At 39.1% G+C, this 22,789-nt stretch overlaps 2 protein-coding genes across 3 annotated transcripts; both read left to right on the forward strand.

The window, feature by feature from the left end:
- The first annotated feature begins 749 nt into the window (after nt 1-749).
- Nucleotides 750-7,960, forward strand: rbm14a (RNA binding motif protein 14a). 2 transcript variants are annotated; one of them, XR_008808079.1, is made up of 6 exons: nt 839-1,014; nt 1,809-2,172; nt 2,255-3,104; nt 3,213-5,695; nt 6,208-6,310; nt 7,692-7,960. XR_008808079.1 is itself a non-coding variant. In XM_056261979.1 (4 exons), exons 2-4 carry the CDS (start codon nt 1,824-1,826, stop codon nt 3,493-3,495), a joined length of 1,482 nt encoding a protein of 493 aa, XP_056117954.1. In that variant the 5' UTR covers nt 750-902; nt 1,809-1,823; the 3' UTR covers nt 3,496-5,537. The 2 variants fall into 2 exon arrangements, 1 of the variants encoding a protein (XP_056117954.1); XM_056261979.1 differs by lacking the exons at nt 6,208-6,310; nt 7,692-7,960 and having other exon boundaries at nt 750-902; nt 3,213-5,537.
- A 332-nt stretch (nt 7,961-8,292) lies between these two features.
- On the forward strand, nt 8,293-20,976 carry actn3a (actinin alpha 3a). Its single transcript, XM_056261978.1, has 21 exons — nt 8,293-8,605; nt 13,790-13,904; nt 14,498-14,617; nt 14,750-14,836; nt 15,679-15,766; nt 16,029-16,107; nt 16,751-16,832; nt 16,922-17,007; nt 17,119-17,211; nt 17,355-17,585; nt 17,696-17,843; nt 17,934-18,084; nt 18,183-18,291; nt 18,492-18,632; nt 18,862-19,044; nt 19,175-19,309; nt 19,418-19,597; nt 19,758-19,904; nt 20,006-20,071; nt 20,203-20,361; nt 20,466-20,976. Exons 1-21 carry the CDS (start codon nt 8,474-8,476, stop codon nt 20,622-20,624), a joined length of 2,691 nt encoding a protein of 896 aa, XP_056117953.1. The 5' UTR covers nt 8,293-8,473; the 3' UTR covers nt 20,625-20,976.
- The last annotated feature ends 1,813 nt before the right edge of the window (nt 20,977-22,789 follow it).

Genomic DNA, 22,789 nt, shown 5'->3' on the forward strand with positions numbered 1-22,789 from the left:
TTTAGATTAGTATTAAAAAAAGAAACACTGATACGTGTAAAATAGGAGAATGCAATAGATAAATCTTGACAATGCGAATCTTTGTCAATATGATCAGTGAAAAGTCTTTATTAAACACAATCTTCATTATTTAACACTCTCAGTTCTCTAGAAGAGGGTTAATGTTTTACTGTACTGTAAATATAACCTGGCACTAAAACACTATAGTCATAACACATGACCATATTTAAAAGAGATAGAGAAGAAGAGCCACTTACCTCTGTTCATCAGTCGCTGCTATTCAAAAAGAACAAACTACACTAAGTTACTTCGTGACTTTTCCCAAAGTGTCAGATCCATGAAATGCTCTGAATTACTTTTGGAAATGTGGAAAGTCCGGGAATATATAATTAGGGGGGTTTTGCTTGTTATTCCATCATGCACACGTTTAAAAAGATACCAACAGGAGTCTGTGTGAAACTGTGATTCACACTGTCTGTTTCGTCTTCTCGTACACATGTGTTTTCCAGGCGAGCGCGTTCTCGTACATGACAAGTAGTGTTTCATACCTGGGCATGCGCATGCGTTGCTGTGGCGCGCAATAACATACGAAGGAACTACGAACACAAAGAGAGAGAAATATAATTATATAATTTATTGCCATGTTTTATGGGGACTTTATGTTTATGCATCTGGCTGCCATTCAGTTTCTCTTTGTGCATCCCATGCACGTATTTCCAATACTTGAAAAACAACGTTCTTCCCTATGAAATTGTGAACGTTCCCTATTTAAGTATAACTTAGCTACTTTATAATGACAAATTCCGGATCCTTCCACCTATTATTTGCACTCGCACGGACCGGACGACTGTCACACCGTCAAACAGTCGGGAAACGGATATGAAGTCTGTCCACCGCGTTCGGTAAGAGAGAGGGTCGACAAAACATTTTTGTCGTGTTGATAACTTAGCGCTTCGACTCTATTCATTAGCTTTTGGTCGTATTTGTTCCCGCTTCCCCTGAATTGTTTTAACAGTGAGTATGATGAGCGTTCATTTTTGTATTTCCTTGTTTATGGTTGCTAACAAGCTTAGCGCGTGGCTAGCAAACTACGCGCGTGCTAATTATGCGATTTTTAAAATTCCTTTAAGGCTTATATGAACACAAATGGCGCGTCTTATGAGGCTGGCAGGTGCGAATGTTTCGAGGAAGCTGTTTAAAGTCAGCTGGCTAACACTATGCGTGTAAATCACCGCCAGTTGACATTAGCTAAACTCGGTGAGCTCAGCGCTTTCTAGAAGCTACTGCGCAGCTCAGATTAGCAGCGCGTCCCCGCATCTGGCGGGCTACAATGTTTTTTGTTAAATAACTGTAATTGTCGGAGATTTTTGTATTTTGCCTTTTTCTATTGTGTCTATCACCACATACGAGTGGCGAGACGAACTATTATGGGGCTTTTCACACAAAACGCGTTTTTGCGTTTAAAAATGCGAAATGCATGTTAGTGGAATTAATAAGCCACCCAAGGCCTAGAGACGCGGTTTTTAATGTTAAAACTTTTTGAACTTAAGTCAAATCATTTAAAATAAATAATTTAAGCACAACGGCCAAGCATATTTACCACATTTACAAAAAACAATGGAAAAGTGGGCCAGTGGAGTGGAAACCGTGTGTAATTTGATTTTCGGTGTCTCGGTGCTCTTTATTAAGCTGAACCTATTCAATTTACGTTTGATAAGACCTCCTCAAATTTCAGACCCGTTTAGTTTTAGTATGAATTGGTTCTTGCCGCCAAAAAGTAAGAAATAAGGCTTGTTCCCTATTTCTAGGTATTCTGGGGTGCAATGGACGACAGCAACGCAGTGAAGCTCTTTGTTGGGAATCTGGATTTGGAAACCACACAAGATGACCTAATAGCACTTTTTGCCCCTTATGGAGAAGTGGTGCACTTAACTGTACTGAGGCAGTTTGCCTTTGTCCATCTGCAGGGAGAAGGGGCTGCTGACCGTGCCATCCGTGATCTGAATGGTCGAGAGTACCGTGGCCGGAGCCTTGTAGTTGAGGAATCCAAAGGGAGGCCCCTCAATTCCACCAAAGTATTTGTGGGGAACCTGTGTGCTTCTTGTTCAGTTGAAGACCTGTATGAGCTCTTCTCGGCATACGGCAAAGTTCTTGATTGTGACAAAGTAAAGAGTAAGTGTGTTTATAATACACCTGCTTTATATCAGTGCATACATATTGGTGTTATATGACATTACAACTTGTTCTCTTGCAGCAAAGCTCTCCTCTTTAACAGGCTACGCCTTTGTGCACATGGAGCGCAAAGAGGATGCAGATCAAGCCATTGAGGGTCTTCACGGGACCTCATTTATGGGACGTCCGCTCGCAGTGGAGCTCTCGAAGGTACAGCAGACCACAAATAAGGTCCCTTGTGCCAGCTGTGGTGCGCATGGCCACTTTGCAGGAGAATGCCCAATCAACAGGCCTCCCATGGAGCACCACCAGAGTCAGGCTGCTGTCTTAGCTGCAGCTGCTGCCGCCGCTGCTGGGCTTCCTCTTCAGGTGCAGCAGAGTGTCCACAACTCTTTCTACAACACTGCGAGCACTGACCCGACATTTGCAGCTCTGAAAGACTTGACCACTTCCAGGGTTGATGGCAAACCTGTCAGTGCCGCGGTCTACGGGGCCTTGGCAAGTCAAGTCTACAGTGCTGTCGCAGACCAGATGTTCAGCTCGACGACAAGCCAGGCTAGGAATGGCTACCCCACTGAAGGAGAAGCTCCTCCGGGCGCTACCGCAATTAACCCTGCCTACGGAGCAAATTCCTCTCTGTACGGTGCCAGTCCAGCTTATGGGACCATGGGAGGCACAGAGCCTGACCCCCAAGCAATGTTTGAAGCCGCTCGGGCCCGATTCTTTGAGCAGGGACAACAAGTTCTGGCCGAACAGCAGGCTGTGACCAAATCCGACCGAGACCGAAGTCCAATACGGCGCTCGGCCCCATTACTGCCTGACCCGGTTCCCCAGCCGTTCTCCCAGACACGACCCAAACGACGGGCCCTGCTCCCAACACCACCTGGTGGTCCAGAATTACCTGCAGTTAAAAATGGAGACCCAATTGCAAGGTAAAGGCATAATTGTCTTGCTACGTAATGATGCATAAAATATTTTATATATGTATATAAACAATATGAATTAAATATACAATATTATTTATTCTTTCTTCATACTAGGTGCTATGCAGAGTACTACCAACAGTACCAGCAGTTCCAACAGTACCAACAATACCAGCAGTACCAACATTACCAGCAGTACCAGTACAGCTATCCGCCGCCTCCACCGCCACCTCCTCCGATGCCTATGGTGCCTCCAGGCCCAATGGATCCGCAACAGATGGCCGCCCCTGGCACCACAGCTTCACCAAGAGTGTATGAGCCAACTTCAGCACACAAGGAGCCCCTCCTACGCCATCCTGATTACTCTCACCAACACACATCTGAGTCCCCATATCGATAGCCCCCATTACATGAGTGTGTGCACACGTGTATGGCTGTGAAAATGTGTGCGTGCGTCAGTTTTGGTCCTACATGACAAAATAAACTGGAGGAAAGGGATAAATTGAATTTTTATTTTAGTTTCGCAGTTATCTTTCCCCCGCATAATGTCAAATATGTCATTATGTACAGAATGTAGAAGTTTACAAGGCCATTTTGATTCTGAGCCCCTCTCGTTTTTTTCCCCCCTTATTTTTTCGAAGTGCTCAGAATTACATTAGCTGTCAGTTTTATAGATAAAATACCCTTTGACCATTGTGTTGGGTCAAACATTCTCTGAAGTCAAAAGACTGCCTTGTAAAAATAACCTTTTTTTTTTTTTTGTACAGACTTTTGTAAAACCAAGTACGTCAGCTAAGGTACAGTTTTATTAAATTCATGGTTTAGCAAAGGAGCAAGTCTCAGTCGAATATCTTAATCCAAATTGTTGTCAGTATATTGTATTTGGCTTAGACTGATGTTAAATTTCACACCGACTAGGAAGACAGCATAGTTTAGATAGAATATAAAGAGGACCTGTGTGAAGTCTGTGTGTGTGAGTGAGTGAGAACACAATGTTAACAGTTTGGCTGAGCCCTTAGCTTACATGAGCACCACAATCACATGCACATCATACTTATTTTGTATAGTCCTATTTGAGTAAGGGTGGTGCATATGGATATATTTAGGTAAATCCGTACCAAACAAATACACATCTGTACTTAAACGCTCTAACCACTGCCTCACTAGTGCAGATGGTTACGCCTGCCCAGTTCGACTACAATAAAACTGAAATTAAAATCGCCTGTCGCGAAAGAGGTAAGGACAGATTAACTGCAAAAGGGACACCTTTAATTTGTCGCTCGATAGGCATATTAATGTTCTAAATGTTTTCCATTTGGATACCTATATTGACTCTGAATGAGTTCGGGATGTCGTTGTTGCTAAATAGCAAACAGAACTGGTTCTATAGCCTGCCAGTAGCAATTATGCATGTTTTGCAGGATTTAAAGAGCAAACGACTGCCATCTCTGGCCTTGCATCGTTCTCTTACATGGACAGAATACTTGGGAGTATTGACTTACTAGTACGGGTGGTAACCCCTCAAATGTCTTTAAAAGAGAATGAGGTTTTTACGTTCTTGTTTCCTTTGAAAGTAGCCCCATGCAATTACTATTATGTTTCTCTGACCATTTATTTTGTTCACATTATTATAGTCTCTTTATTATTCGAGTCATGTGAAGTTATTTCAGGGGCTTTGGGGTGGAAACAGTTATTTAGAGGGGAGGAGGAGGGGGGGAGGGTGATAAACTTGTTCAGGCCTGACATATAGTTAGTTAAGGCAATTGGTTAAACGAGTGAAAAAACAGTGAAGTGCTTCATACAATTGTATTTTTGTTCTTAAGGAAAAAAATGTGCTGTCCCAGTTTGAGCATTTTAGGCAATTCAATTAAACATACATGTTATAACATTATAAACTGAAAGTGTGTGAATAATTCATCCAGGTTAAAGTCCATGTAACTAGTACCAGAAGTTTCAAACTTTTGTAAAGTATGAAGGGAATCTACTCAAATTCATACTATCGGCAATATATTTTTTGCTAAAATTTCAGTGATACAGATGTTATGACAGTTGAGTAGCTTCCCTTCAGACACAATAAAAGTGAATAATGATTGAAATTGGAAGGTATGATAAAAAGAATGGTTTGTTTAATCATGTTATGTATGTCCTCTTTTCCTAGAATGCCCCTCAGGCAGTCTTCAGTCTTTCATTCCAAAGAAATATGGTGGGGTACACACACAAATCTCACTTAGCACACACAACCCATAATCTCACCACTCTACATTCAACTTCTTCTCTTTGATTACACTTCACAGGCAAAAAACCACTGTAGTGTTAATGTTCTCAATTTGATGTATGATAGAATGTAGATGGAAAGGTGGTGGCGGTGTAGCTTTTTGCAGCACACCAGGACTCCACACAAATTATTCTACACAGTAAATTGTCTGTTTTGTTTATTATAAATAGTGTATGTCTCTTGTTATTATTACTGCTGTTCCAGCCACATTTTCCCTTTTCGCTAACTACAGCTAAAATGGCTCCCGGCCTCAGGACGCCAAGTTGAGCATGACGGGGGAAGAGAATTAGCGCCCCACAATGCCTCGGACGTGCTCCCCACTAAGGTAAAGCCATTTGCCCCCAACCACGCCTGCACCTCGATTATACACTTCCCCATGATTCTAACACGCCTACTAGAGAGGCTCAGAACAGACCCACATCAGTTTATACTGACAGTACAGTCAACACAATGGGGATGGCACATATTTTCTGCTATGTGGTTGGATCAGTGCCTATTGTGGGGGAATTGTGGTGTTGTTGTTTTTTTTCTTTAAGCCTGGAGCAGTAGAATCAGCTCATTTAGCTTCCCCAAAATGCTCATGGTTTGGTATTTTGTCTGAAACTTAATTTGTAGAAAATCTAGTTCTTTTCTGGGTTATTCATTGGATTTTTTTCATATCTTTTGAGTTAAAGTTTTTGTCCCAAATTCTCAAGATAAAAGGTTTTAGTGCCTTTAAGGTTTGTTTTCTGGCAGTATGCTTTCAAGTCGAGCTGGAAATAAATTTCCAAGTGTTTTCTCACGCAGTTAGAGGGAAGAATGGCTGACATTTGCCTTGGCTTGTTCTCTGGCATTTAGTCTTTTTGAAGCACTTCCAGTTGGCGAGATGAGGCGCTCCAACTGTTTGTGAATACTTAAGAAGGGTGCAGAGCTGTCCAAAAGTAGGGCAATGATCTCGTAGGTGAGTAACCAATGCGTCCAGCTCACATCCACCTCAACTTTGTCTACTACCACCATTTCAGCTTCACAAGATCATAGATTCCACTGCAACACACTGATTTTAGTTTTAACTCTTAAGAGAAGGGTTATTGATTCAGATTGCTTCTGCAAATTGCTCATAAAAGAAAAACATACATTTTTTTTTTTTTTTTTTTTTAGTTCTCTCAGGGTAAAGATTGTGCATGTTTTTGAACGATGTTGTCCACCTACAGATTTGAATAAGCAAAATGAACTCTTTCAGCTTTAAGGTTTTAAATCACCCAAAAATAAAATTTCTGTCATTAATTACTCGCCCTCATTTTGTTCCAAACCCGTAAGACCTTCGTTCATCTTCAGAACACAAATTAAGATATTTTTGATGAAATCCGAGGTTTCTGAACCAGCCATAGGCAGCAACGTCATTACAACCTTTATGGGCCTTGAAAGTTTCAAAGACGTAGTTAAAATTGTCCATGTGACTACAATGGTTCAACCTTAATGTTATGCAGCGATGAGAATACTTTTTGTGTGCAAAAAAACAAACAAAAACAATGACTTTATTCAACAATTTTCCTCTGTTCAACGTTGTTCAGTGCAGAACTTCTGGGTTCTACGTCAGAATGCTGGCTCATTATTTGCTAGCTCCAGGGACAGCATCACACGCATGCGTCGTGGTGCTCACGTGAACAGCGTCGGCCAATAATGAGCCAGCATTCTGATGTACAACCCACAAGCGCTGCATTGTGATACCTACGTGATCAGCGTAGGAGACTTTGTTGAATAAATTGTTGAATAAAGTCGTTATTTTTGTTTGTTTTTTGCGCACAAAGTTATCGTCACTGCATAACATTTAGGTTGAACCATTGTAGTCACATGGACTATTTTAACGATGTCTTTACTACCTTTCTGGGCCTTAAATATTTAAATGACGTTGCTGCCTATGGCTGGTCCAGAAACCTCTCAGATTTCATCAAAAATATCTTAAATTGTGTTCCAAAGATGAACAAAGGTCTTACGGGTTTGGAACGACATGAGGGTGAGTAAATAATGACAGAAATTAAATTTTTGGGTGAACTAAACCTTTAACATGGGGACCATCTGCTGCAAATTTGTCAAATTTATTTTGTGGGTATTTGAAAGCCCTTGTTTAAGGTAAGCCTATTCAGTCAGTCACTTGATACAAAACCATTTCCTATCTGAAATCAACAGTTTTTCGAAATCACAGTTTGTGCATTCCTTTAATTATCAAAAAGGCTTTAACCTCAAATCTTTCATTCAAATTTTTGAATACTTTAGTTGATATATATTGATATGTTACACACACCTTCCAATGACTTAAAGCTTCACCTCTGATTGATTTAAAGGTGCTTTGAAAAGCTGGGCAGTGGAGCATTATTTGTGGATAAACTATGATTGTAGATAATCCAGAACTGAAATATTCAGTGATTCAGGGAAGTTCAAGTATCATTGATCATTTTTTTCTAGGTCTGAATGGGCAACTTTCATTGTGGTCTATGTAATTGTCTTAATGTCTGAATCTGAATCCTAACGTTTTTTATTTGCAAACTGGCTTTAGTGCCATGATCTTTGTATTTTCTTCTTGTAAAGTTCAATAAATGATGCTTAAAGCGTATTTATGGTCTTGTTTTATTCATTTATTATTTTTTGTTTATTTTCATGTTCAATTAATCTATGTATTAAGATTTTGTCAAATCTAAATGCATAACAATCTGAACAGTACAGTAACTTTTGCTTGTGCGCGCGACCTTACAAGCGATAAACCAAACTTGCTTGAATCTGTATCTCATATGATTTTAGTTTAGGAACGTGCTTTTGTTTACTTAACTCGATAATCAAAGTTGACTCTCTTCGTTCTGTGCCGTTCTTAAATCCCGCCCATCACCTTTTGGGAAATGAAGTTGTGACCAAATACTGCAGCAGTTAGTCACTCATATTGTGCGCCGTTACTTGTATAGTTTGGGCAGCAGCTGTCAGCTCATCGGCCGGTGGGAGCAGGGTCTGTCTTCTCTCTAAACCTTCACGGGACTCTGATTGTACGGCACAGGGCGTGTATGTTGAATTAAGAGGTAAATAATTAGGTTGTGTAGGTTGAGGGGATACCAAGCACCCCAGGAAAGACAGCAAAATGACAGCGATTGAAACGCAAGTGCAATATAGTTCTTACATGATGACTACGACTGAGGAATACATGAACCAAGAAAACGACTGGGATCGAGACCTGTTACTGGACCCGGCCTGGGAGAAGCAGCAGAGGAAGGTCAATTCTCACTTTTTGATTTTCTTCATAAAGGTTTACGTGAAGTGAATTAGTGTACAGCCAAAAGAAAATAAGATATTAGACTATATACACGTTTTAATCGTGTTTTAGCATGCCTACCTTGTGGACTGAAGCAATATCGTAAGGTTAAAAGACTCTTAATGAAATTACTTTGCATTGCAGTCGCCTGTCTGCACTGCACTGGTATCGTCGAATCTGCACGTCGTATACCGCTTTGTAACATGGACCAATCAGCTGTAACCTCGTTGATTGTCGAACTTTAATTTCAACCATTGATTTAAAAATAATTATTAAATTAAAAAAATTAAGATCATCCTAATGCTATCATTACTGCAAGTAAGTAAACATTGGTTAAAAATTAATTTAAATTAGGAAACCAGAAATGTTCATTTATGTACTGTCATTAGGTACTCAAATATATAACAAATAGCAATGAATCAAATCACATATATGATATTTGTATGTGAAATCGTTTTACTTCACAGTAATTGAGAATCTTTTATTTGCCTGTTAATAGCTTTGAGCAGAAATTAAGTAGACTACTTGCACTTTAGAGCACTGTGCTGCAGCCACATTGCATTAGACAACTACACCAAAGTGACAGTAACAGCTGAACAGATGAGGCAACAGTTAGAGAGGAGAGTCAGTGTTCAAATTGGAGGAAGTGGTTAAGCAGCACTGAGAGCTGCAAATAGATTCTACAACTAAAAATACTGGCCCCATTCTGTCCCCTTAACCCATTAATCCAAGGGTTCCAGTTTGTTTATCATTGTCTGTTGATTGTAATTAAATGATTTGCAGTTCATGTTGATTGGTGTTCATTAAAGAGCATGAAACATGACTACAATGCAGATTTATTTACATCTCGTTGGAAGCATACATCTTTCTTGCTGAGTGCACTCATACCAAACTGAAACTCACATTATAGTTTTGTGAGTTTCAGATTGGTAGGTCAACTTGGTCTAAGAAACCAAGTCTAACTCTAAGAAACTGGCACTTTCCATGAATAGGGTACAACATATATCCTGATGGTGCTTAACCTTTAAAAAACCCAACCCTATTGTGTAATGCAGTTTAAGCCAGCCACTTAAAACTAGCTACTATTATCAATTATGTTTGCATTATATGAAATTATGAAACATAATAGTTCTCCCAGCACAAAAAAAAAACACACACACATTATTGTGTCTTTAATGCTTAAAAAATAATTCAGGTAAAAATCCAAAGTGAACAATTTCAAAAAAACAATTTGTGTGTGCTTGCTTTGTCAATTACTTATAGAATGAAATCTCCCAATGAAAATGTGTAATTTTGTATATTCACTGTATAGGGTGATAATGTTTTTGGTGTTTTGGTTTTTGCAGTAGCGTTCTCTGTTTTTGTCATACTGTTGATGTATTTTTATGTGTACTCCTGGTAGCCTAGCCTAGCGATCACGTTGTGGAAGCTGAAGGGGATCTAAATAAAGCTTGAACACTTTTTTTGCATTTGAATGTGAGCAATTCTGTCAACGAAGAACTGTCACGCTGCACAATTCTCTTCACAAAACTTGACTCAATGGTAATATATCACAGGCTTCCTTTTACTTTGGTTTGTTATTCCTGTAAGTCTTCCTGCTTCAGTGAATTTCTTTTTAGCCCTAAGCATCCTTGTTTTTCTTGGTCTCTTTACCACCTGTTAGGACTAGTTTATTAGATGGAGAGAACTCATCTGTGCAGTGTTGCATAACTTTGTGTCAGATCCTGCATGGGAAGCCAAGTGGACCATTGGGCTTTGATAAAGAGAGATTCTGAGACGTGCTGAATATTGTTGTTTAATTTTTTTTATTTGAAATAAATTTCTATGTTGTGTCCCAGAACCTTTCTACTCTCCTTGCACCGTGGCTCAAACTGATGACTTTACAGGCATGTAGTCCAGGCCTCGTCCAGTTACCTACATCAGCTACATGGAAAATGTCACTGAGTTCTCCAACATGAGGGTTTCATAGACACTATATGGACACTTCCATGGTCTCAAAGCATTGCACTCAAAGCACCTTTTTCTTTTTTAGTATAATGCACAGGTATGCATATTTCATATAATTAAATGTGTATTTCGTCCATCTTTTTATGGGATCTGCAAATCAAACAAGTTAGAGGAAATCTTTTATTTTTTCCCCATTCCATTAAGGAACCCTAAAGCCACAGAACCTGAGGGATTCAGATAGGTGTGCACATTCTTCAGGCACACGGTAGGGGTGTGGGATGGGGGGGTGAAGAGAGTCATGAGTACGATCGAATGGCAGTTGCTATTCCAGAAGAGGTGTCCTTGTAGGGGAGCTTCTATAAACTACCTAATGAAAGCATGGGGGTGGGAAAGGGGTAGTTTACTGGAGACCAGGTCAGACAGGTAAATCTATTTCAGGCTGGATTTGACTTTCATGGCTGTTTAAATGAGAACAATAAAAGAGGGTGGAACATAGGACAATAATAATAATTGGTGCAGGTCACAAGTTTCTGTTGGTCAATCCCCTTCCCACTCGATCTATTGATTTCTGCTTTAGGTGTCTTCCATATGTTTTATACCACCTTAAAGTTAACGAAAGGTGCTACGGTGAATTTAAATAGCTTATATTGCTTTTGCTGTGCAAACAAAAGTCAAATGCGATGCCATAGCTAGGTTATAGCTTTAAATGCCAGGCCTTCAAACTGTAAATATCATGTTACCCAGAATCCTATGTTCAGCCCTTTCACCTGAATGTGCCTCAACCCTACAATTTCTCACAACCACATTTATTCCCTCTATAGTTTCTGTCAGAAATTATGATGTGACATCCTGGTCAAAACGTAAGGAAACATATAGGTATTTTTGCTAGGGTCAATTGCAGTGGCGTTATACCTTTACAGCTGGGTAGTGTTCCCATTATCTAACTAAAACTATATATAAAAAACATTAAATATATGTAATAACTAACTTACTTTATTTCAGCTAGTTGACCAGGTAAAATTTCTCCATCTTTTTTTGTTTAGTTTAACTTGAAGTACTAAAATAACTAAAACTAAAAAAATTAAAACTAATAAATAAAATTAACTGAAACTACTAATAAAACCCCCCACAAAATTACTAAACTAAAATTAAAGTGAATACAGAAAATATACAAATAAAATCTAATTCAAAATATGAGCAAAAATCATCTGTAGATCTTAAATAATATTTTTTATCAGCTGTTTTCATCCCCTAATAAAAACAAGACTATAAGCCTTAGGTGAAGGTCTTTATTGGGTAAAATATTTGGGTAACACTTTATTTTAGTTTATTTGTTACACATGTAGTTACTATTATTATTACTATATAATTACTGTAAATTATGCATATTTGCATGCAACTAACCCTAAACCACACCCTAATCCTGAAGTAAGTGCATGTAGTTAATTATTATTTCTCAGTCCTTAAATGTATACCATTACACTGTAACATGGACACCTTAATATAAAGTGTAACTAATATTTGCAATTATCCACCTTTTTTAAGGGTATATACGTACCTGTGAATGGATCAATATAGCCAAATATGCAAATGTGTTTTGTTTACTAAAACATTAAATGTTAAAATAATAAATGGATTTAAATTTAATTTATAAAAATAAATTTTTTATAAAAAAATTTTTAATTTATAAAAATATACAATAACATGTAGAATATATTCTAAATATCTGTGTGGGCATGTGTCGATGGGTGAATTGCGCTGTCTTCGCTTTAAACAATGCCCTGTCATGATAGCAGCGAGGCTGCAGTCAGCTGACTCATAAATGCAAAGCTTTTGCACAGATGCATGCATGGTTAAAAATGATGATGTAACTGGAGTGCCATTGGATCACAAGGCTAAAATGATGGCTCAGTAATAGAGACTGTATTTGCTGTGGTCATCGTAGTAGGCTACAGTATCAGAAATTCGAACAAGAACCTCGAACAAGAAGATTCAGGGAAAAAAATCAGTTTCAGTCTTTGTGTGTTTTATTTTTTTCAGGCTATTTTAGTTAGAGTCTGCATCATCTAGTCTCAGTTTCTTAGTTCAGATGTCCATTAAGCATTAACCTTTCATTAATACTCAGATCTGAAGCTATTTAAAAGCTATTAATCCAAGCTGACTGCTTTGTATATGAAAAATGTCAAAAGGAGTACATGCAGATTTTTAAAATGTTTTATTGACTTAAAGAGTGGATAAATCATCACTGCTAAAGATATAAGCCTGTGAAAACGCAATGAAACCATTACTGACATGCCAAGTTATTTCTGTACGACCAACCTGTTGCTTGACTAAATATTTATTCTCTCATTCGCAATGTAGTGAGTTCAAGGACGTCCAAGAAAAATGTTTAATATTCCTGGTGCACATACTTGGGTGGCCACTAAAATAATTGCCCCTTTTCATTTCTCAAAATCCGTGTAATATCATCCAGTCTTTTCAACTCTAATTTAACACAACACTCAGCAAAGTTTATTGCTTTTGATAATAAATGAATGTTTTATGAGTATGTGTTATATAAAATAAATGGGCCCAGCACTGTGGAACATCAAGCATTTTCTTTCGCTGTAGTGTTTTGAGCAGAGTCTGTTCCAGGAATGCTGTGCTTTCAGCTGTCTGCCGGTGTCTCATGGCTCCCCGATATAGCTTCCTTCACTCCCCCTTTCCTCTTCCTCCTCTTCACCTCCCCCTCCCACGGGGCACAGGCTAATTTTGGTGATCTTTGGCAGAGGAGGGGTGATTTGAAGGGTGGCCACCTGCTGCAAAAGAGTCTCCACTTCCAGCCTTACATCAAATTACGTTGGTCCTTGGCATTCTTCAGTCACCTTATTCACTCTCTTTCCCCTTCTCTCTTACGCTGGGACTCCCAGTGAGGCTTATACAGTCAACGCTGCTTATAGATCCAACTTCATGTGTATAGGTCAGGGTCAGAAATTAGCCTTTGCTCAAGGAAAAAATGCCACCTCAGATATTTTAAATGTGGGGACAAATGGCTTCATAGTACCATTTTATTTTGTTTTGATATTCTATTGTAAGCCTAGGCCTGCTCTTATGCGTTTACAGCCATTTTCTTTATTATTTGATGTTACAAATTATTTCAAGAAAAGGGATGTCATGCTGTATTTCTATATGACCTATATTGTATTTTTTCCCCCTCAGACTTTCACTGCCTGGTGTAACTCTCACCTGCGTAAGGCAGGGACACAGATCGAGAACATTGAGGAAGACTTCAGGAATGGACTCAAACTCATGTTGCTGCTGGAGGTTATCTCAGGTAAGCGTCTCACTTTATCTGTCGATTATACGTGCTCGGTGTCCCATATCATTCATGTTACATTGGCCAATATCAGGTTTGCACCCCCGTAAACACTTTAAATATGTAAATGATTAAATCTGGACATTAAATAAGTATACTATAGCACCTCTGGGTAAACGAACTTTGATTCCCTTCTGGATCAGTGACAGGAACGATGGGAAATTACAGTGAACGGTGCTGCACATGTCATTTGCAAGGTTATGTGTCATAAACACATTAAACAACATTTTTTTGAAATAAAAATATGAAGTATATTAATTAAATACTATTATAAATATAAAAATATCAATAAATATAGTATAAGATTGTATTCTATAGACTTTTTAGACCCTACAACAACAAATGTTGCAGTTATGTGTGGATTTCCTCCCACTTTTATTTTATTTTCCTATTGGATTTTTTTCTGACCTTTGTAAATGCATATCACTTTCATGTTCCCAAATGTAGCTAATGTAAAGATGTTGTTACTTTACACTTCCCCTATTAATACCCTTGCATGAAGCAAAGGAATATACATGTACTTATGAATTGATTTGTCTGTGTGGTATCAGGTGAGAGACTCCCTAAACCAGACAAAGGCAAAATGCGTTTTCACAAGATCGCCAACGTAAACAAGGCCCTGGACTATATCAGCAGCAAGGGAGTCAAGCTGGTATCCATCGGTGCTGAAGGTAAGGATAAAAACGTAGTCTCCTTCAGATTCTCTAATATTGTCACCTTAAGCCCCTCTATTCTTGTCCATTTCCATAACTTTACTCTTCTGTCAAGTGAAACAGTTTTTTTCTGTCTGTTCTGACTTACAGAGATTGTGGATGGCAATGTGAAAATGACCCTTGGGATGATCTGGACCATCATTCTGCGCTTTGCAATCCAGGACATTTCAGTGGAGGGTGAGAGACTCCAAACATCTGACACATTAGCACCTCTGCACTCTTGTTTATTTAAAGGTCCACTAATTTTGTTTGTCACTCTGGTTGGTTTGAAAGTCGCTTTGAACTTTTATTGACACCAAGTGGCATAGATGAAGCATCGCACAAAAGTATGTTTTTATAGTTACGAGTGCCATTGTAGAAGTGATTAGTATTTGGCTTAGTATTAGTAAATTTACACCTGCTCACACATAAATGCATGGAATACAGGAAGGAAAACATCTGCGTAGTCAATTTTATTATAGATGACTATTATTGGGAAAATCAGTAGGCCTTTTTTTCACGCTTAACACTTTAAGTAATTGTGGCAAGCAGGGCGGGGACGAGAGCCGTGGGAACGGAGTGAGGTTGATGGCGCAAGTGTTAATGAGCTTCACCTGCGCGCCACACCAGTGTTAAGCGTGAAAAAAAGGCAGACTGATTTTCCTGTCCTACATGCCACAGTAATTTTTGATTTTGTAGGCATGTGGCCAATAAGTCTCTTTTATATTTCTGCAATATACTGGAGTCAAATCTGAGAGATGAGTCCAGAAGAGACTAGTTGTAATTCATGGAAAGGGATTATGCTGAAATGACTGGAATTCATTAACATACACGTTTAACTGTCAAATCTGAGGTTTACGAAGCGTTTGTGAATCCAGAGGCGAATTCCATTTTAGGAGCAAATTGCTTGAATTTACTCATATAAACGAAAGATAAAATGAGCGTATCTTTAAAATGAAATGTTGAAGGGTAAGGTCAAGGGTTCAACATCCTTATTTTGTGTAGTAAGTGAAAATGATCTACTGACCTGATCCTCACAGAGACCTCTGCTAAGGAGGGCTTGCTGCTGTGGTGTCAGAGGAAGACTGCCCCCTACAGGAATGTCAACGTGCAGAACTTCCACATCAGGTGATATCTGCTTTACTCCTGTAGACCATTGGAGAGAACAGCATGTTGGCTTATTTTCACTATCTCATACTCCGTTTAACCGATTACAGCTCTTGTTAGTGTGCATTATCTCTGTTAAAACTCATCTTCGCATTACCCATCATGCTTCTAAACTCTCGTGGAGCGCCTCTGCAGAACACTTATAATTTTGTTAATCATTCCCATGACTCTTTTCTTTTTCTTTCTCCATGTTTTCCTCCTTTGCTTGTGGTCTGTGTCTCAGTTGGAAGGATGGCCTGGCTCTCTGTGCCCTCATCCACAGACACAGACCTGACCTCATCGATTACGCCAAACTGCGCAAGGTGCCATCACCCCCTTTCAGTCACTCTCATCATGCATCTCTGCCTTCTTTTTTGTTCATTGGCTATATGTCCATTCATCTGCTGTTTCAAACTCACCTTTTCACTCACACTATATCTGTCATCTTTGACCTGTTTGTAACTAATGTTGTATCTTGGCCTGTGAATGCACTGTTAATTGCTTCTAAAAAAAGGAGCTGAATTTGACTGAATTTTTAAATTAACACTATTTTTCTTATTTAGAGTCTCATTTGGTTTGTCTTTTTTATTCCATGAAATTCTTATTTCAAGTATTTTGGTGCAGCATTTTACATGAATATGGTAATCATGGTATAACTATAAATCATGGTAGATATCAAAGAGCCATGGTATTACCATCTGACATTGTACTTTTTTGTAAAGAACTAAATTTATCTAAAAAAAATTGCCTGTTTAATGATCTCGCTAATGGTCTGTAGTGTATAAAAAGGCATGTCACATCTAAAAATGGTGGTTATGATGTAAAATGAGTATGACAATTTTGCCATGATGGTTAATGATTAACTGTTTTTCTTGCAAAGTTCAATTGAGGAGAGTGGAAAAAGTTTATTTTATTTATCTATTAATTCTTCATTGAGTTTCTTCTCGGCTTTGTCTGCCATTGCAGGATGACCCCATTGGCAACCTCAACACTGCTTTTGAGGTAGCAGAGAAATACCTTGACATCCCTAAAATGCTTGATGCAGATGGTACGACCTCTTGGAGAATCATGTGATTTCATTTTTCAAAATGTAAAAATAAAACGGTTTCCCGAAGAGTTTGTTTGTCTCCATATCAGATATTGTGAACACTCCGAAACCTGATGAGAAGGCTATCATGACCTATGTGTCATGTTTCTACCATGCTTTCGCTGGTGCAGAGCAGGTATGGGAATTCTTCTGGAGATGAACATCTGTATAGGAAGGAGAGTCGCTCCTTTTAGAATGTAATTGCCCACCTTATTTTCCCTTTGTAATCAGTCACACTGTCCTCCAGGCTGAGACAGCAGCTAACAGGATTTGCAAAGTATTGGCTGTGAATCAGGAAAACGAGAAGCTGATGGAAGAATACGAGAAACTGGCTAGCGAGGTGAGAACACTCAAATTCTCTATTAGATGTACAATGTTTTGTTAATTTCTATAAACATGTGCCTGCTAGTCTTGCTGAGTCTTGGTTCTCCCCAAGGTTTCTTCTTCAACCCACTTAAACATACACTTACATTTTCTCCTCAGCTTCTGGTGTGGATCCAAAGGACTATCCCCTGGTTGGAGAACCGTGTGGCCGAGCAGACCATGCATGCCATGCAACAGAAGCTGGAGGATTTCAGGGATTATCGTCGTGTGCATAAGCCACCCAAAGTTCAGGAGAAGTGTCAGCTGGAGATAAACTTCAACACCCTGCAGACCAAGCTGAGGCTCAGCAACAGGCCTGCTTTCATGCCCTCTGAGGGCAAAATGGTTTCAGTATGTGTTGCTCCATTTTGCTTAACACATGTATATGGTGGTAAATGACCTTGGCTTTCAAGTACCCTATAGAGTTGAAAGTATATTCTACCTGCTTTCCCCTTCTGCAGGACATTGCCAATGCCTGGAAGGGTCTGGAGCAGGTAGAGAAAGGTTACGAGGAGTGGCTGCTCACAGAAATCCGTCGCCTAGAGAGACTGGACCACCTGGCTGAAAAGTTTAAGCAGAAGTCTACCTTGCATGAATCATGGACCACAGGTATTAAGCACAACTTTTAGTCAGCCATTTAAACTCTACTTTGACAACTGACATATTCCTTCTCATTTCATTTTGTAATGCTCAACACAGGAAAGGTGGAGCTGCTGTCTCAGAAGGACTACGAGTCAGCCTCTCTGATGGAGATCCGTGCTCTGATGAGGAAACACGAGGCCTTTGAGAGCGACCTGGCTGCTCACCAGGACAGAGTGGAACAGATCGCTGCCATTGCACAGGAGCTCAAGTAAGATAGATCCACCTCAGGCCCCTTGAAATAAGGATAGTACTTACAGATTACAGATTTTACTGTAGGTAATGATAATAAAAAACGCTGTTGTTTAGTGAACTGGACTTTTATGATGCTGCTACCATCAATGCCCGATGCCAGGGCATTTGTGACCAGTGGGACAACCTGGGCACCCTGACCCAGAAAAGGAGAGAATCACTCGAGGTACATGTATATGATAAAACTCTTCCCCAATTGTCTGTTTCTTGAATTGAGAATGGGGTAAACACCAATGTATATTCTACATCCAGAAACATTAAGACTCTTTTGCATGTTTAGGCAATAAAGAGTATGAATAAAATGTGATATTTACAGTGTATAAAGTGTGTGGGCTTGTTGTAATCTTTCTCTTTGCTTTGCCATAGCGTGTGGAAAAGCTTTGGGAAACAATTGACCAGTTGTATCTGGAGTTTGCCAAGAGGGCTGCGCCCTTCAACAACTGGATGGATGGAGCTATGGAAGATTTGCAGGACATGTTCATTGTGCACAGCATTGAGGAGATTCAGGTGAAAGACAAACGCTAAATGCTTGAAGGAATGCTTATCTTCCTAAATAACATTGTGTAACTGAGCTTCAGTATCTTCTCAATATGTTTTGGGCCTAGGGCATTTTTGTAGTTCCCTTAAAACTCACTTAACTTCTCGAATGATCCACTTTTTCTACCTTCTTTTCATTGACTACTTACGCACAATGTCTTAACATCATTTGGTTCTTTCCTGCTTTTATCAACTTCAGAGTTTGATCACAGCCCATGACCAATTCAAGGCCACCCTACCAGAAGCTGATAAGGAGCGCTTGGCCATCATGGGCATTCATAATGAGATCCTGAAGATAGCTCAGACGTACGGGATCAAGATAGTGGGTGAGAATCCCTACACTGTCCTCTCTCAACAGGATATTAGCAACAAATGGGAAGCTGTGAGTACTTTACAATCTATATTTTACAATTTCAGAATATAATCATCAATAAAAATGGTTCAATATTTGGAGTCCTTTAAGCTCCTTTCAGATTTCCCACTGAGAAATATTGCTTCCTTCCCAACAACAGGTGAAGCAATTAGTCCCAATGCGTGACCAGGTGTTGCAAGAGGAAGTGGCCAGGCAACAGTCCAATGAGAGGCTGAGGCGCCAGTTTGCTGGTCAGGCCAATATCATTGGACCCTGGATTCAGACCAAGATGGAGGTGTTTCACCATTCACCTTACTCGCATTTACTAAGTAGTTACATATTACATAGTGCGAAAACTAAACACATCTGAAATATCTGAAATAATCTTCCTCATGGTCAACAGGAGATCAGCCATGTGTCAATTGACATTTCCGGTTCCCTTGAGGAACAGATGAGCAATCTGAAAACATATGAACAGAACATCATTAATTACAAATCCAATATTGACAAACTGGAGGGAGACCACCAGCTCAGCCAGGAGGGACTGATCTTTGACAATAAGCACACCAACTACACTATGGAGGTACTGACGACCAGCTATTTTCTATTAATTCTGAAATGTATTTCCTCTTTGAAGTTTCAAGTGTCATTTGCTAAGGTGTCTTACATAGACATCCATTTCCATCAAGTTCCTTTAATCTCATCTTACCTACAAGGCACGTTTCCTATTATGTACATTTCAGCATGTCCGCGTGGGATGGGAGCAGCTCCTCACCACTATTGCCCGCACAATCAATGAGATTGAGAACCAGATCCTGACCCGTGACGCTAAGGGCATCAGCCAGGAGCAGCTGAATGAGTTCAGAGCCTCATTCAACCACTTTGACCGGGTTTGCAATACATGGAGTCTTTGGTTTCTACTTAGAATACACAAAGTTGTGCAACATTGTCCAAATTGTAGAATAAGCACCTCACTTTTTTGTATTTGCAGAAGAGGAATGGCATGATGGATCCTGATGACTTCCGTGCCTGCCTGATTTCTATGGGTTATGATCTGGTGAGGGCATTTAGTCCTGGTCAAAATATGACTGCCAGTTTTTTTTCTTTTCCTGCTGCTTTAAAATCATCCAGAAATACCAGGAATCATTTCTCATACCCCCCCCCCCCCCCCCCCCCCCCCTTTTTTAGGGTGAAGTTGAATTTGCACGCATTATGACTCTGGTGGACCCCAACAACACAGGAGTTGTCACCTTCCAGGCCTTTATTGACTTCATGACCAGGGAGACAGCAGAGACTGACACTGCTGAACAAGTTGTGGCCTCCTTCAAGATACTAGCTTCTGACAAGGTAATTCCAAACTAAGAACCACCAAAAGAACCTATGTGCTTTATGTGAATCTGCTAAATATGGCTCCTGTTGTCTAAGCATCCATTTTTTACTACATTCTGCAGGCATACATTACAGTGGAGGAGCTGAGAAGGGAGCTGCCCCCAGAACAAGCCGAATACTGTATCAGCCGCATGACCAAGTACATGGGCGGCGATGCTCCCCCAGGCTCCCTTGATTATATCTCCTTCTCCAGTGCCCTGTATGGAGAGAGTGACTTGTAGAGCCCTTTGTCACATCCACCACCTATAGTATACCCTTCCCCTAAATTCATGAAACCCTTAAACATCTAACTCCAAGAACCGTGTCAGATGTAATGGATGGGCTTGCTGCAATGATTTGGTCCTGTGCGTCACCAGTTGATATCCCATGATGAGGGACACCATCAATTGCTGTTTGATCCTTGTTAGTGGTCTGTCCCTCATGCTGTGAAAAGTTTTCACAAGCCAGTAAGGATTGAAGAGTACAAAAACCTGTCAGAACATCATTCTTCACATTGACAGTTAATAAGAGACATCTGCTCTCCCTTCATACAAATGGCTTACATTTTGGAGGAAGAAAAATAAATGATCCTAATATCAAATTTTGTGTATTTTGTTGTTTAATATATATATAAGCATATTGCATATATATATTTTAGTGCTATCAAATCGATTAATCTAACATGTTTTTATTTATGTAATGTGTGTGTGTGTATATATATATATATGTTTTTATATAACATGCACATATTATATAAAAACTTATGTTAGATACAATCAATTTGACCACTATATATATATGCGTCTATCTGAACTAAATGAAAACATCAATATATGCTAAGTGTATTTCATTGGTCTTGAGTGCTAACGTTAGTAAAGAGCTTTCCATCATGCATAGAATATAATAGTAATGTTGCTCAGTATGTGAAAACTGACAATTCATGCTAAGCCCACAAAATTCCACATAAGGCACCAGCAAATCTAATCTTTTTTTTATTTCTATGCAGGGCTTCAGCTGTTACCGACAGGTCAAAGTGACTAATCACATGAAGCGTTGACATTTTTGCATTTTTAAAATACATTTTATTTTAAAAAACACACACACAAACAAATAAAAAAAGCGTACAAAATATAAAAGGTAAATAGCTGCACCAAGATACAACTTAAAAGATTTCAAAGATTTTTTTTTAAACAATATAATAATAATAAATATACAATTCATGAATCTTGGATCACAAATGTAATAAAAAAAAACAAAAAAAAAACATGTTAAAAGTTAAATATTTCCCTTAAAAAACATCCCATGGAAATGTAAAAGTGAAAGGAAGGAACATAAATACCCCATTAGATTAAAGGTACAATATGTAGGAATTTTGTAATAAAATATCCAAAAATCACTTGCACAGTGTGATGTTTCCTGCAGTTGTGTACTTACAATATCCCAAAAGTCTCCAAAGATTGTTTATTTCAGAGAAATTCCAATTTTAAATAAGTGGCCGTCCCGGAAAAAAAATGTCGCCTGTCAATGACGCAATATCCGCGCTTTCCTCGGCTTCCGCTCGTACTGCCATAGCCATGACGTAACCATGGCGACAGACGTGGACAACTGCGTAGTGCGTAACGTTTAGCTGCACGCTGTTGTTGTTTCGTTCAATCATTATGGACCATGGCAAGCAGACTTTGGGACAAAAAAAAAGGAGAACTAAAATGAGGATCAATATCGGCGTGGCGTTTTCGAGATGCCGAGAGCTCCACGTCCGCGACTAACTTGGATGAGCAACACCGCTCTTGCATATACTTTATTAGACAGGTGAGCAAATGAACATAAAACAAAAGGATGTATCTGTGTTTCCTTGCAACACATGCAACTTTCAATAATATCACTTAATGACGTGACAGATCAATCATTATGCATATGTTGATTCACCTCAAAAACTATCAAGTGATCGTTTTGCTGATGAAAATTCAGTTATATTGTGCTTTGTACTTTGGTAATGCTGTTTATCACTTGTGTTTTGACCGAGATTATGGCAGTGCAATTAAATACAATCGGATATGTGTTGTTAAACAATATTTAGCCATTACTTGCAAATGTTCGTTCAAATTTACTTTGAGATTGGTTTGAACACAAAACAACACGGCATTAATGATAAACACGTAAAACTGCCCAGCATTAACCCAACAAATCATTTGACAAATAGCTATAACAGGATAATATAGCATAACATTTCACGTTCCTTGCAGTTAATTCATTATGGTGACCAGTGCTTTAAGTGGCCCAAAAGAGGTGGCAGTACTCTATTATTATTATTTATGTATTTATTTTTTGCTGACTCCCCTCCTCCCCTGAGGTAACAACAACTATATTGATGGGGTTTTATATAAACAGCAGTCAATAGACGACCTTA

This window comes from Rhinichthys klamathensis, unplaced genomic scaffold (assembly GCF_029890125.1).
Source record: "Rhinichthys klamathensis goyatoka isolate OS25496 unplaced genomic scaffold, OSU_Roscu_1.1 h1tg000191l_1, whole genome shotgun sequence".
NCBI lineage: Eukaryota > Metazoa > Chordata > Actinopteri > Cypriniformes > Leuciscidae > Rhinichthys > Rhinichthys klamathensis.

Bases quoted from the DNA above. Each gene is read 5' to 3' on its own strand.
- rbm14a (XM_056261979.1), top strand. From the start codon at position 1,824: ATGGACGACAGCAACGCAGTGAAGCTCTTTGTTGGGAATCTGGATTTG. The intron at 2,173-2,254 runs GTAAGTGTGTTT...GTTCTCTTGCAG, and splicing joins TGATTGTGACAAAGTAAAGA to CAAAGCTCTCCTCTTTAACA. The intron at 3,105-3,212 runs GTAAAGGCATAA...TCTTCATACTAG, and splicing joins AATGGAGACCCAATTGCAAG to GTGCTATGCAGAGTACTACC.
- actn3a (XM_056261978.1), top strand. From the start codon at position 8,474: ATGACAGCGATTGAAACGCAAGTGCAATATAGTTCTTACATGATGACT. The intron at 14,618-14,749 runs GTAAGGATAAAA...TCTGACTTACAG, and splicing joins GGTATCCATCGGTGCTGAAG to AGATTGTGGATGGCAATGTG. The intron at 19,310-19,417 runs GTGTTTCACCAT...CATGGTCAACAG, and splicing joins GGATTCAGACCAAGATGGAG to GAGATCAGCCATGTGTCAAT.